Below are 15,513 nucleotides of genomic sequence, written 5' to 3'. Positions count from 1 at the left end.
GCAGCCGGCAGCCTGTTTCCACTGCCATTGCCCTCCCGCCGGGCCCCAAAGGACAATTGTTGCCACCCCCGCCAGGAAAGCTCCAGCTGGGCGGGGTGCTGCCGGTGGCTCTGCCCTGGAGCTCTTGCTCGCCGCTGCCATCCCCCAGCAACTGCCCGGGGCTGCTGCAGCCGCCACCCCGCCACCCCCCCCGCTCCCACCGCCAGTGCCCTCCCGCCGGGCCCCAAAGGACACTTGCCGCCGACGCCAGGGAAGGCGGGAAAAAGGTGCGAAGAATGAAGCTCTCCTTCTTCCTGCCTTCCTTCTTTGGGGCCCAGCAGGAGAGCGCCAGAAACCGCGGCATCGGGCAGGAGCCGGGAGGTCGGAGGCACCGGCAGCGCCCCGCCCAGCTGGAGCTTCCCTAGCTTGGCGGCACACCTGGCGGTGTCTCGCGGCACACTAGTGTGCCGCGGCACACCGGTTGGGAAACGCTGGCTTAGTCGACGGGACCCAGAGAAGGCCAATTCTGTGGGACCTAATCGGCCGCTGGGATTCGTGCGGCAGAAGGCGGTCCCGGAGGTATTCTGGTCCAATGCCATGTAGGGCTTTATAGGTCATAACCAACACTTTGAATTGTGACTGGAAACTGATCGGCAGCCAGTGCAGACCACGGAGTGTTGATGAGACATGGGAGTATCTGGAAAGGCCCATGATTGCTCTCGCGGCCGCATTGTGAGCGATCTGAAGTTTCCGAACACTTTTCAAAGGTAGCCCCATTTGAGCAATAATAACTGTCTTACTCAGGAGATAGAAACGTTGGCCTCCATTGTGGTTAGAGCAGAGGTTGAGGATTATCTGTCTGACCAGTGCACTCGTTTAGAAGCAGATCAGCAGATCAGGAGTCCATTTTGAAGCTCCACAGAAAATATCTAGGGCGGAAGGCAGGTTGTTCTCGACTTACAATAGTCTATTTACTGACCATTCAAAGTTAAAACGGTCTTGAAAAAGGTGACCAATGGACCCTTTTCACACTCAGGACCTTTGCGGCAGCCCGATCATCACAGGATCAAAACTTTACTGCTGTTTCATATGGCAAAACTCTATTTTCTGGCTGCAACACGTCAGGTAAGGATGACCATTATAACATTTTCTTGCTTGAAGTCAAAAATAATTATTAAACTATACAAACCATTAATAATCACCAACACCAGGAAAAACAAATTACCCATATCAATAAGGAAGATACAATCCCCCAAAAAATCTGTCTAGGGAAAAAACAAGACTGGCTACGTAGCTAACTATAAAAACCTTAGACTGTCTACTGTTGACCTCACCCCATTGCAAAGAGGTCTGTAAGGGGTGTGCATAAGGGCACCAGAGTGCCTAGCCTCCCTGTCCTGATGTTCCCTTTTATTTATATTCATTACATGTATTCAAATCATGTGTATTCTCATTTTTCTTATCCAATAAATAAAATGAAATCCATGTTTTTCACCAGTTGTTTCAACTCCTACCCTCAAAACGTCGCTACAGAGCACTGCACACCAAGACAACTAGACACAAGAACAGTTTTTTTTCCAAACGCCATCACTCTACTAAACAAATAATTCCCTCAACACTGTCAGACTTTCTACTAAATCTGCACTTCTATTCTACTAGTTTTTCTCATCATTCCTTTCACCCATTTCCTCCCATGTTGACTGTATGACTGTAACTTGTTGCTTATATCCTAAGATTTTTATTAATATTGCTTCTTCATTGCTTATTTGACCCCTATGACAATCATTAAGTGTTGTACCACATGATTCTTGACAAATGTATATTTTATTTTATGTACGCTGAGAGCATGTGCACCAAGACAAATGCCTTGTGTGTCCAATCACACTTGGCCAATAAAAATTCTATTCTATTCTATTCTATTCTATTAAACCACTGGAGGGCGATAGGTGGATTCCAGAGGAGGGTGAGAAGGGAGTGACATTCTTAATCTTGCCTATCTAGGACTCTGCACTCTCTCTGGTTAACCCTTTGAGTTTTGCAGGAGGTACAACTGGAAGAAAGTCTTGAAGGGAAAGGAAGAGATCCAGCAGTGGTCCTGGGTGACTAGTGGATGTTTTCCCATTCAGAGGGAGGCAGGAGGTTCTCACACTGAAGAAGTAAGAGATATTGATGTATGTATTTATGTATGTATGTATTTATTTATTATTAAGTGCACTAGAGTGCCTTCCGTCCCCTGTCCTATTGCTCTCCTATATCTCCTATACCTTTCTCCTATTCCTATATCTCTTCTGCTATTCTTTCATTGATATGTTCTATTACTGTATCTTCTTTTCTATTCTTTCATAGATATATTTTACTATGAGTATCTCCTCTATAACCTTCATCGTGTATTTTACTATGTGTTTTTATATATATATATATATATACATATATATATATATATATATATATATATATACACCTACTAAAACCCTCATTGTGTATTGGACAAAATAAATAAATAAAATAAAATAAAAATATTTGGATTTATATGCTGCCCCTCATCCAGGTTCATTCTTCTGGGTCCCGAGAGTGGGAGAGCCCAGATCCCATGTGCCCCTGCCCCCCTTTCTATGCTCGTAACAGGCGGGGTGTGATGGGGTAAGTAGACTGCCAGAAAAGCTGTTTTGCCTCCAGTTGTGTTGTCCGCAGAAAGAAATCCAGATCCCCAGGAAGAAGGAGGGTATTATGGGGGAGGCAGTCACACCCCATTTCCTGGGAAAAGGTTGGTAGGGGCAGAGGACGAACTTACATGGGAAATCACAAGCAGGGAAGAAGAAACGTTTTATAAAGAAGGAGATGCAGAAGATTGTGCCTGCATTCTTACTATGTGATGGATGAAACTAAAATCGGGCCTGGGTCCTCTGCAGTTCAATTTGTCTTAGGAGGTGTAGGAAGTTAACCCCAACCCGTCTCCTAGAAAAAATGAAATATCCTAGGAAATATTAAAAAGGCAGATTATATTGAATATCACAGGAAACATGATTTTAGGCAACAACAAAAAAAGACCCACTCTTAGAAGCCCCCACCTTTGTCAATGTGCCCATCAAGGAATGGCCCAGCTCACCTTTGTTAAAAGATGGACTAATCTATTCTACATAACAAACCGACTCCTGACAGAGCCATATTAGGAATTGCCCAAAGAGCTTTCATTCTACCATCACCCAGCAAAGGGCCAGCCAAACCCAAACTCAAAAACACAGCCTACAGTGTTGCCCTTGCATGGCACCATGGGAATCTGACAGCCAATCAGTGCATTTCTGGCACAGAAGCAGGAGGGGCTCAGGGCGGGGCCTCATAGAACATAAAAAAAAGAACTTCCCAGCATTTCTACCCACACAAACACACCTAACATCTGGAAACATGTGATCTACCTTCTCTGGACAGAAGCTCATGCCATGTGCTCCTGTGCCATGTGTTCTTGTCCACCATTAAACCTCCTTTCCAAGCAACCTCCATGAATCCAGTTTCTTTTTCCCCACTTGGAACTTAATCCATAAGAATATTAAGGAGAGAAGCAATTTAGAACTAAGGAGAAAATTCCTGGCAATTAGAACAATTGATCAGTGGAACAGCTTTCCTCCAGAGGTTGTGAACGCTCCAACACTGGAAGTTTTGAAGAAGAGATTGGAGAACCATTTGTCTGAAGTGGTGGAGTGTCTCCTACCCAAGCAGGAGGTTGGACCAGAAGACCTCCAAGGTTTCTTCCACCTCTTTTGTTGTTGTTGTTGTTGTTGTTGTTGTTGTTATTATTATTATTATTATTATTATTATTATTATTATTATTAATATAATTTATATAATTATATAATTTATTATTTCCAACAAAGGGTAAAGGAAACAGGCAATAATCCCAATCTACATTCCTTCAACCCTTGTGTTTCACACGAACTCACCACTTGCAGTTACTCTTTGGGCTTAAGGCAATCTTTTTGTGAACCTGCCTGTTTATAATAATGCAATTTGACTCTTAACAAGGAAGTCCTGAATAAAGGGAAATGGAACATCCTAAGCAAGACTAACTTCGTTGGCTTTCATTTTATGTGAACTTTCAGGGTTTCTTAATGTGTTCTGGGATTGGCATGTTGTGTGAACCCTGATAGCAGGTATAGGTGCAGTAGTATAATTGCTCTGGACTTGCACCGTGACTCAGAGCCACGGGAGCAAACACACATCACCGTTCCACCTTAGCAGCCCACCTCTGCCTAAGAGCCAGGAGGAAGCAAGGGAGAAAGTAGAATCTCTAGTCTGCTTTGGGGGGAAACAGGAGTGAAGGAGAAAAGCCGCCCCGAGTCTGAGAGGGGAAGCGGGGCCTATAAATCTAATAAAAAAATATTATTTAATCATTAATTAATAATCTAATTAATAAAAGGACTGCTCCCATTGGCCCCTCATTTGACAGCTTCCCTACAAATAGGGAGCTCTCATCCTCCGTTGTTCCGACTTCTGCCTCACCTGTTTTGTTGCTGAATATACATTTCCTTGTTCCTGAAATGCCTCTCTGTGTTTTTCTTCAAGCTAGCCGACACCAGGCTATCTAACCGTTATTCAATCTCTTCTTAAAAACTTCCAGTGTTGGAGCATTCACAACATCTGGAGGCAAGGGGTTCCACTGATTAATTGTTCTATCAGAAACTTTCTACCTAGTTCTAAGTTGCTTCTCTTCTTGATTAGTTTCCACCCATTGCTTCTTGTCCTGCCCTCAGGTGCTTTGGGGAATAGCTAGATTTCCTCTTCTTTGTGGCAACCCTGGAGATATTGGAACACTGTTATCCTGTCTCCCCTAGTCCTTCTTTTCATCAACATAGGCATACCCAGTTTAAAACAGTTCTTCACCTGTTTTATCCTCCAGTTTAATCCCCTTTGTTGCTCTTTAATGCACTCCTTTTTAGGGTGTATATATTTTTCTTGGTTTTTAAAAATCACGCCCTTCTTTGAGGGAGAAAGAAATAGAAAAAGAACTGTTCTCAAATGCATTTATTCAGTGAATTTCATCATAAATTTTGATGAGGGTCAAGTCCATAGTTTGCAACACATACATAGAAACTAACTGCTCAGTGCCACTGTAATCTTCCAATAGCTCAGAAATATGCTTCCTTCCAGGAGTAGGATTACTACTCAACTGTTAAATGCAACATTTTTCTAATTCTTTATTTGGTTTTCGTTCTCAGATACGTAAACTGGAAGCGATTTCTACAGCATTTCATAGAGACAAAGTTCTCTTCAACAAAGAGTTTGTTCTCAGGCCAGATGAATGCTCCAGTGAATGAAAAAGCATTTGGAGAGCCTCAAGATTCCTTCAACCTATTTGCAATTGTGTAATAGGACAGAGGAAGAATGGCAAGCCATTTGGCATATGAGAGAACAGGAAAAGGCCCTTCTGATGCTCAGTCTGGGAGCCGTGGGGAGATCTGGGGAAGATCTGGGCAGAAGATCTTGGAGGAGGAAACCATCGTTTCACAAGTTCATGCCTGGAATTTCAGGAGCCTCCAATATCAAGAGGATGAGGGTCCCCGAGGACTTTGCAGCCGACTCCATTCCTTTTGTAGTCGATGGTTGAGACCAGAAAAGCACACAAAAGCGCAGATGCTGGACCTGGTTGTTCTGGAGCAGTTCCTGGCACTTCTGCCCATGCAGATGGAGAGCTGGGTGCGGGAGTGTGGAGCAGAGACCACCTCCCAGGCGGTGGCCCTGGTGGAAGGCTTCCTCCTGAGCCAGGCGGAGGAGGAGAAGGAGGAGCAGGTTGAGTTGCAGGTGAGATAATTTCATCTCGGGAGCCTAGAAGGAGTTTAGATGAAATAAACAATATTTTTGAAGGCTATGCTCCCCAGTCCAATTGTCTTTCCTTTATCTCATATGTCATATATATTTTCTTCCTTTCATATATCTTCTCCTCTATTTTTACATATTATCTTTATATATATATTACTTTGTGTCTATTCTCTTCCATATGTATTGTGTATTGGACAAATGAATAAATAAATTAAAAAATTTACCAGTTCTCTGACATTCATAATATTTCACTAATTCTTGAAGGACGTTGTTCCATTATCCAATCCTAGAAGAAAATTTTGGGAAACTTTTCTTTCTTCTTTTCCAACCTAACTGATGGACATTGGGTGCTTTCAGTTGGTGTTGAAAGAACAGAACAAGAATCCATGTCATGGTTTATGTGGTCCTTTCATTCTTCTTCTTTTCTCTGGCTTATATTCCAAGCCCTTCACTGTGGAGAACAGAGATCCTGAGGGAAGGAGGCATCAATCCGATGCCCCTAGGGAACTGTTTTTCTTCAGGCCTATTGAGCATGACAAAAATCAAGGTACATGCACAGGTAATACAAGATTCTCTCATTCCCCATGGAGATCTCAACTGGCTCATCTTCTCTATGTCTTTGCTATTATAGAACCTCTCCTCCTATTTTGTTAATTTTAATTTTATAATTCTGTGTCCCTCACAGGGGAGAATAGAGGGAAGCTGATTCTTCCTTATGGTGAAGATGAAATTATGGTTCAACCTCCAACTCAAGTAAGAGAAGGGAAATTATTTATTAGATTTGTTTTCTCCCTGGTTCTGTTTCTTTGTTTCCCGTTCAGCCAATGGCTGAGACTATTTGAAGCTTCCTTGCTATATGACGAGTTTTGTGTCTCTGGGTATTGATGGCACTTTACCAAATCCATCCAGAAGAAAATGGATCTTTTACTGAATGGCAACAAAAGATCTCATAAAAGCTGCCTAAAATATTTTTTGACTCAAATCCTTTTTCTTCTGTCCATTTTCTCATCTCAATCCTGGAATCCTACTAAGCATAGACCTTAGTGCACAATTTTCCTAAAGAAAAGGGTAGATCTTGCCATCCCTCCTGTTGTGGTTCAGCCTGGGACCCCTCCGGGAATGGCTGATTTGCTGTCGGCTTCCAGCTCAGAGGGAGAGGCTGAGGACCAGGAGGTGCAGACTGACGAGGAAGCGGAATCCCAGGCTGAAGAAGAAGGACAGCCAGAGTTCCACCAGGGGGAGCTCTCCCCAGCAAGCAGCCTGGATTCCCTGGGGGAAGATGCTCATGACATCATAGATATGCGACAAAGGAGAGCTAATCAGAGACGAACTCAATTGGCTAGGTATTTCCAGCATTAGAGGTCACAGCTGGGTTTGGGTGTGGTGCTTGGGAAAGGATAAAAGGCGGCCCCACCCTTCCTGGCTTGTGGAGTTTTATCTTGGAGATTCGTGAGACCTGTCTGTGAACTTTGGTGGCTACAATCCTGGTTTGTGCCTTGGACTATTGAAACCTTGGGGGGGGGGTGCCAGCAAGAAGCTTGTGAAAGTGACTGGACATCAGGACCCTGTTGTAACGTATTGTAACCTGTCTGCTGTGAAGACAGGTTTTCCTTTGTGCTTATTTTTTCCTGCTATAAAATACTTTTGGATTTTACCAGAGTGTCTGGCTGTTTTTTCAGTGGGTGTGGAGGTCTGGGAAAACCCAGACAGAACAGAATAAAACTCCACCAACCACCAGACACCTGGTGCTCATTTTGGAGGGGTGGTTTGGTTGTTTTGTTCCTTGCTCTTTGCTGCTGGTTCCTGGTTGGACTTCTTTTGTTTGGCGGCTTCCTGTTTTTGCCTGTCACCATGGATGTTTCTGCAGCTGACATGCAGGCTGTCTTTGCAGAGTTGCGAGGGGACATTGCTCACTTGACCCAGACAGTCTTGTTATTACAACGTCAAGTGGAGGTTTTGTCCCAGGCGGCCCCACCCCAGGCGGCACCTGTGGTACCACCTCCAGCACCTTTGCCCAGAAGGAAATGTTTTGTGGCGATGCCGGAAAAGTTCTGGGGGGACCGGCGGCTGTTTTCTGCGTTCCAGAGCCAGGTGCAGCTTTTTATCAACGCGCAGATGATGCACTTCCCAGGGGATGACCACAAGGTGGCGTTTCTGTGCAGTTTATTGGCTGGCCCTGCAGCGTCGTGGGTGGCACCTTACCTGGCCCGGGATGATCCGCTACTCCAGGACTACAATGCTTTTTGTGACTTGCTGCGTCACCAATTTGCGGACCCGGTGCAGGAACAAACGGCCACGCGGGCGCTGAAGCAATTACGCCAGGGTTCGCGCCCCCTGGTGGACTATATGGCTGACTTTAGGTCTCTGGCCGGGCAAGTCCAGTGGAATGAGGCTGCCCTGATCGAGGCCTTTCAAGATGGACTATCCGACACGATGTTGGACGCCTTAGTGCATGAGGTGATGCCCGGCACGTTGGACGGTTTGGAGCGGCATTGCTTGGCAATAGAGGCCAGGCTGTTGGCCAGGGAAGTCCGTCGAGTGGGACGGTCCAACCCCCGTGCATCAGGCGTCCCGCCGACACCTGTTTCGCGGCGGGGGTTGTCAACCGTAAGCACCCCGGCTCCGGTCCCTGCGCCCCGACGTTTTTCACCAGCGCTGCCTCCACGCTTGATGGATCGTGTTGCTGCCGGGGAGCCGATGGACGTAAGTTACGCCCGACCCCGACAGACCCCGGAGGAACGAGGGCGTCGGCGGGCAGCTGGGTTGTGCTTCTATTGTGGGGCCCCGGGACATTTTGCTGTCGTTTGTCCCCACAAGAGGCGGAGCACCGTGGCTGCCGTCGTTCCTGTACCCTACAGCCCTCCCGTGCTTCCCATGGCGTCCCCTGTGCAGTTACAGGAGACAACCCCTGGTGTCCCCGTTCCTGCCCTGAACTCTCCGATGGCGGGGCCTTCGTCTGGATGTCCTCCGTCGCCGGAACGATCGGGAAACGAGGGGGGCCCGGCTTGGTGGCAACACTAGGTCGGGCGGGGATCCCACTTTCGTCTGACTCCACGACTCCCGAATTTGGACCGTTTCGACACCTGACGCTTGCGGTGACCTTGCATATCGCGCAATGGACTCGGACTTACCCCGCGTTTGCCCTTGTGGATTCGGGGGCGACGACGAACTTCTTAGACGAAGCCTTTGCCCAACGTCATTCCTTGCCCCTTTGTCCTGTTACCCCGCCATTAACTGTGGAGACTATCGATGGGCGGGTTTTGTTGGCTGGTCCCATCCGTTTCCAGACCCTGCCGGTGCGGATGTGCATCGGAACTCATGAGGAGGCCCTACAGTTTTATGTTACCAAGGGGCTTCATTTTCCCCTCGTGTTGGGGTTGTCATGGCTGCGTGCACATGACCCACAGGTGGTGTGGTCTCAGAACTTGGTCACCTCCAGTTTGCAGTGCGTGGACTATCACCGACATGTGTGCGCAGCCCACGGCCCAGTAGTTCCCGCGATTCAATTACCCCGTTGCCTCGAGGAATTCGCCGATGTGTTCAACGAAAAAGAGGCGGATCGGCTACCACCACATCGGACGTATGACTGTGCCATTGACCTGCTCCCTGACGCCAAGCTCCCGGCTGGTCGTTTGTACTCCATGTCCGAGCCGGAGCTTGTGGCTCTCAAGGAGTTTGTGGAAAAGAATCTGGCCAAGGGATTTATTCGGCCATCCAAGTCCCCTTTGTCTGCCCCTGTTTTGTTCGTGAAAAAGAAAACAGGCGATCTTCGCCTCTGCTGTGACTATCGCCGCCTTAACGCCATCACAGTGCGGAATAGGTACCCCTTGCCCTTGATCCCTGAACTCATGGACCGGTTGCGGACGGCAACGGTATTCACCAAAATCGATTTGCGCAGTGCGTATAATTTGGTCCGGATGCGGGCCGGGGATGAGTGGAAGACAGCGTTTGGCACGCGTTACGGCCACTTTGAATATACAGTGATGCCATTTGGCCTCACCAACGCCCCGGCCGTGTTTCAACATCTGATGAACGACGTGTTCCGGGACATGTTGGACCATTTTGTGGTGATTTACCTTGATGACATTTTAGTGTATTCCCCGAACCATGCCTTGCATTTGACCCATTTGCGCCGGGTCCTGCTCCGGTTGCGGGAGCAGCAGTTGTATGCCAAGCTGGAGAAGTGCCAATTCTTCCAGACTACCGTCGAATTCCTGGGGCACATTTTATCTCCAGGTGGCATTTCCATGGACCCGAACAAAGTGGCCGCACTTCAGTCTTGGCAACCTCCACGACGGGTGAAAGACGTACAACGTCTTTTGGGGTTTGCAAACTACTATCGGGCTTTTGTTCCGGGGTATGCCACGTTAACCACGCCCTTGACTCGGTTGTTACAAAAACAAGTCCCATTTGGTTGGGGGGAGGCGGAACAGCGGGCTTTTGATGCCCTGAAAGCGGCGTTCATGGCGGAACCGCTTCTGCGCCATCCTGATCCCGCTCAGCCGTTTGTGTTAGAAACCGACGCTTCAGATGTAGCGGTTGGCGCAGTGCTTCTCCAAGCCCATCGGCCCGGTGACATGTTGTTTCCGTGTGCCTACTTCTCCCGGAAGCTGTCTCCCTCGGAAAGGAACTATACTATTTGGGAGAAGGAACTTTTAGCGGTGAAGGCCGCCTTTGAGCATTGGCGGCATTACCTGGAGGGGGCCCGTCATCAAATCGAGGTACGGACGGATCACCGGAACCTTGAGTATTTGCAGACGGCCCGGAAATTAAACCAGAGACAGATCCGCTGGTCTTTCTTTTTCGCGCGGTTCAGTTTCCGCATCAGGTACACTCCCAGTGCCCAGAACCCCCGAGCGGATGCCTTGTCGCGCAAGCCAGAATACACGCACCCGAAGGAGCTGGCCCCTCTGCAGACAGTGTTACCCCCTGCAGCTTTGGCTGCCACTCAGGACCCAGTAGACTTGCGTCACCGTTTACGGGAGGCGCAGCGGGAGGATGGGTTTGTAGCGCAGAGAGTGCGGGAGTTAACACCCAATTCCCCATGGACGTTTCAAGACGGTCTGCTTCGGTACCGGGGGCAGCTGTATGTTCCCGCCGGCCCAGTGAGAGGGTTGATTATGACCCAGTGTCATGACTGTCCAGTGGCGGGGCATTTTGGTCTGTTTAAAACATTGGAGCTAATCTCTCGGACATTCTGGTGGCCACGCCTCCAAGATGATGTGCGTTCCTATGTGGCCACCTGTGTCCAGTGTCGTACGGCCAAGGGGGTGACTGGAGCCCCACCGGGATTACTGCAACCTTTGCCCACGCCTGAGAGACCCTGGGGTGCCGTGTCCATTGACTTTGTCACTCATTTGCCTTCCTCTGCTCGTTTCACGGTAGTCATGGTGGTGATGGACATGCTCACCAAGATGGTGCATTTTGTCCCTTGCACTAGGGTGCCCACTGCTCAACTCACGGCTCAAATGTTTATTAGTCACGTGTTTCGGTTACATGGGCTTCCGGATCAAGTGGTCTCTGATAGGGGCACACAATTCACAGCCCGGTTTTGGCGGGAATTGATGTCGGCCCTGAATGTGTCCGTGTGCCTCGCCTCGACGCAGCACCCCCAGACCGATGGCGGTACAGAAAAAGTGATCGGGATATTGGGACAATACCTGCGGTGTGTAGTGGCGGATCGCCAGACGGATTGGTCCCGGTTTATCCCTGTAGCGGAGTTCGCTTTCAACAATTCCCGTCACTCATCGACCCGGCTCACGCCCTTTTTCGCAAATTATGGATTTCACCCTCGCTTCTTTCCCTTGACCCTCCTAGATTCCCCGGTGCCTGCTGCTGAGGACTTTCTCTCAGAGCTGCAGGCGGTTCACGAGATGGTGAAGAGATACCTGAATAAAGCCAAGGAGGACTACAAGAGGGTGGCTGATCGCTCCAGACGGGATGTGCCCCCCTTGGTGGTGGGGGATCAGGTGTGGTTGTCCACGAAATATGTAGCCTCTGAATTACCCCGGCACAAACTAGATCCCCGGTTCCTGGGTCCTTTTTCCGTTGAGCGGGTGATTAATCCGGTGGCTTACCGGCTCACCCTGCCGGACAACTTGCGGGTTCACCCTGTGTTTCACCGTTCGCTGCTAGTCCCTGTCCCTCCCGATTGTCCGCTCCGTCCCAATGTTCCCGTGTTTCCTGCCCCGTGTGTTCGTGATCACCTCCCTGAAGCTATGGTACATGACGTTGTGGATTCCCGTTGGGTGGATGGGTGTTTCCAGTACAAGGTGCAATGGGTAGAGGGGGATCCGGATGATTGCTCCTGGGTGGAAGCGGCGTTGTTGGACGCTCCCGATCTTCTTCGGGCTTTTCACGCCCAGTTCCCTCAGAAACCGCGTCCTCTCCGCTGGCAGGTGGGGAGGGGCCTTCCGCGGGGGGATGGTGTTGTGGTTCAGCCTGGGACCCCTCCGGGAATGGCTGATTTGCTGTCGGCTTCCAGCTCAGAGGGAGAGGCTGAGGACCAGGAGGTGCAGACTGACGAGGAAGCGGAATCCCAGGCTGAAGAAGAAGGACAGCCAGAGTTCCACCAGGGGGAGCTCTCCCCAGCAAGCAGCCTGGATTCCCTGGGGGAAGATGCTCATGACATCATAGATATGCGACAAAGGAGAGCTAATCAGAGACGAACTCAATTGGCTAGGTATTTCCAGCATTAGAGGTCACAGCTGGGTTTGGGTGTGGTGCTTGGGAAAGGATAAAAGGCGGCCCCACCCTTCCTGGCTTGTGGAGTTTTATCTTGGAGATTCGTGAGACCTGTCTGTGAACTTTGGTGGCTACAATCCTGGTTTGTGCCTTGGACTATTGAAACCTTGGGGGGGTGTGCCAGCAAGAAGCTTGTGAAAGTGACTGGACATCAGGACCCTGTTGTAACATATTGTAACCTGTCTGCTGTGAAGACAGGTTTTCCTTTGTGCTTATTTTTTCCTGCTATAAAATACTTTTGGATTTTACCAGAGTGTCTGGCTGTTTTTTCAGTGGGTGTGGAGGTCTGGGAAAACCCAGACAGAACACCTCCCAGACCTATTCTGTACTCTTTTTTCTAGGGGGGTCTTGTGCCCTTTGAGGATGTGGCTCTTTATTTCTCTGAGGACGAGTGGTCTCAGCTGGATCCTCACCAAAAAGATCTGCATTGGGAAGTCATGCTGGAAAATTACAGAAACACGGCTTCTTTAGGTAAGATTTTCTATTCTCCAGGCAGGGTTTGGGAAGACATGATGTGGTTAGATGCCATTGGCTGTCTCTTACTTAAATATCTCCAAATAAAGGTCATCTCTTGAGAGGGAGAAGGAAAAGATATGCTGTTTTGCTGCTCCTAGTATGGAAGAAGATAAATGGCTTTCTGCTTAGAGGAATCCTGTGCCATTTGTCAACTGTTGAGTTTTTCTATTTCGATTTAAACCTGTCAGTGATAAAGTAATTCCTTGGTTTCAGGTAATGCTAAACTCTGTTACCGAGATTTCATATTATTTGGCCCAGGTGTTCCAAATATGAAGGATTGCAATTCAATTAATTACTTTGGCTTAATAGACTTTGCTTCCATTTCATTTCTTTCCCGAGTCTTGGAATTAGGGCATTTTTATTTCAAAGTTAATTCTCAGAGTGCTCTTCCGGAATTCGCCCACCTCCAATAAATCTTAGGTTTTCTAAAATGATTTATTGGATGTTTCTCCTTTTTTCTTAACCATGCTAACATTTTTATTCCTCTTTTCCTTTAAAGGTTATAGTGGACAAGGGTATAAAGAGTCGAATGAATCATTCCAAAAGTACAGACTTGGGAACGGAACAGAGAAGCCTGAAAATCAAATGGAACAACAAAGGCAGAAGAAAAACCCAACAAATAATTGGAATAAGGAAATGTCATCTTCAGTTGATGCTCAGTTGCAAAGCTTTCTTGACCAACCAGGAAAAATAGAGAAAAAATATATTAGGAAAGGCGCAGAACTATTCAAAGACATATTAGAGGTAAATGAATATCATCCAACTGAACCCAAACCAGAAGACTATATATGCAAAGACAGTGGAAAAAATTACAGTGGGACATTCACTCATTCTAGAGAAAGAGTGATATCTGAGAAAGGGAGGCACGTAGGAGAGAAGCCATACAAATGCATGGAGTGTGGAAAGGGGTTCAGAACAAGCAGTAAACTTACATCCCATCAAAGGATCCACACAGGGGAGAAGCCATACAAATGCATGGAGTGTGGAAAGAGCTTCAGAATAAGCAATGATCTTACACACCATCAAAGGATCCACACAGGGGAGAAACCATATAAAGGCACGGAGTGTGGAAAGGACTTCAGACAAAGCAGCAATCTTACCTCCCATCTAAGGATCCACACAGGGGAGAAGCCATACAAATGCATGGAGTGTGGAAAGGGCTTCAGAATAAGCAATGATCTTACACGCCATCAAAGGATCCACACAGGGGAGAAACCATATAAATGCACAGAGTGTGGAAAGGACTTCAGACAAAGCAGCAATCTTACCTCCCATCTAAGGATCCACACAGGGGAGAAGCCATACAAATGCATGGAGTGTGGAAAGGGCTTCAGAATAAGCAATGATCTTACACGCCATCAAAGGATCCACACAGGGGAGAAACCATATAAAGGCACGGAGTGTGGAAAGGACTTCAGACAAAGCAGCAATCTTACCTCCCATCTAAGGATCCACACAGGGGAGAAGCCATACAAATGCATGGAGTGTGGAAAGGGCTTCAGAATAAGCAATGATCTTACACGCCATCAAAGGATCCACACAGGGGAGAAACCATATAAATGCACAGAGTGTGGAAAGGACTTCAGACAAAGCAGCAATCTTACCTCCCATCTAAGGATCCACACAGGGGAGAAGCCATACAAATGCATGGAGTGTGGAAAGGGCTTCAGAATAAGCAATGATCTTACACGCCATCAAAGGAACCACACAGGGGAGAAGCCATATACACGGAGTATGGAAAGGGTTTTAGTTCCAACAGTTATCTTACTTCTCATAGAAGGATCCACACAGGGGAGTGTTGTGGTTGGTTCATGGCCAGCTCCTCTGATAACAGATTTTGACCCCGATGAGCTGTGTCTGTCGGAGCATCGGAGACCTGTGTGGCTCTCGGAGGGTTCAGATGGTGAGGGGAAGGAGAGATGGAAGCTGAAGGTGCTGGAGAGGTAGAGGTGGAGGCCCCTGCAGTGCCTGTGGAACCCCAGTTAGAGCCTCATCTGGGTCAGATGAGGAGGGGGTGGTTAATGGCCCCATTCTCAATGTCTGAGTGCGCAGGATTATGGGACAACATGAGCAGCTGCGCAGATGCAGAAGATCTTAATCACAGCTGGGAGTAATTGGGGAATCCTGCAGCAGGCGTAAAAGAGGAGTCTTTGTGGGAGAACCTTTTGCAGGAGTTTTCATTTGTGGTTTAAAAGACAATGAAACGGATCTGGGTTTCCCTCTCTAAACCAACATGTTGCATCCATGGAAAACAGCCCAGTTTTTGGACACCTTTGTTCTGAAAGACTGTAGCTATTGAACAATAGAGTGAATTCCTTTGCTGCAGCTCAGTTTGGAGGCATTCTTCACAAACCTTCTGCTGTTTGGGACATTCATTATCGGCTTGGCAGATAATGCTGAACCTTTGGTCATAAAGCTGCTCCGAGTCTTTGGAGACGGGCGGCATACATAATTAATTAATTA

At 47.9% G+C, this 15,513-nt stretch overlaps 1 protein-coding gene across 1 annotated transcript in view; it reads left to right on the top strand.

Annotated features, from left to right (window-relative positions):
- The window catches only part of LOC139160335 (zinc finger protein 208-like), a 59,906-nt gene that overhangs the window by 26,798 nt on the left and 17,595 nt on the right, over positions 1-15,513 (top strand). Inside the window, exon 6 of the mRNA XM_070738099.1 lies at positions 13,971-14,793. Within this exon, the coding sequence (XP_070594200.1) occupies positions 13,971-14,793 (823 nt within the window). The remainder of the gene's footprint in view (positions 1-13,970; positions 14,794-15,513) is intronic.

This window comes from Erythrolamprus reginae, chromosome 2 (genome assembly GCF_031021105.1).
Source record: "Erythrolamprus reginae isolate rEryReg1 chromosome 2, rEryReg1.hap1, whole genome shotgun sequence".
Lineage (NCBI taxonomy): Eukaryota > Metazoa > Chordata > Lepidosauria > Squamata > Dipsadidae > Erythrolamprus > Erythrolamprus reginae.
Note: the sequence above shows the minus strand (reverse complement) of the source record. Positions and strands in the feature narration are given on the sequence as shown.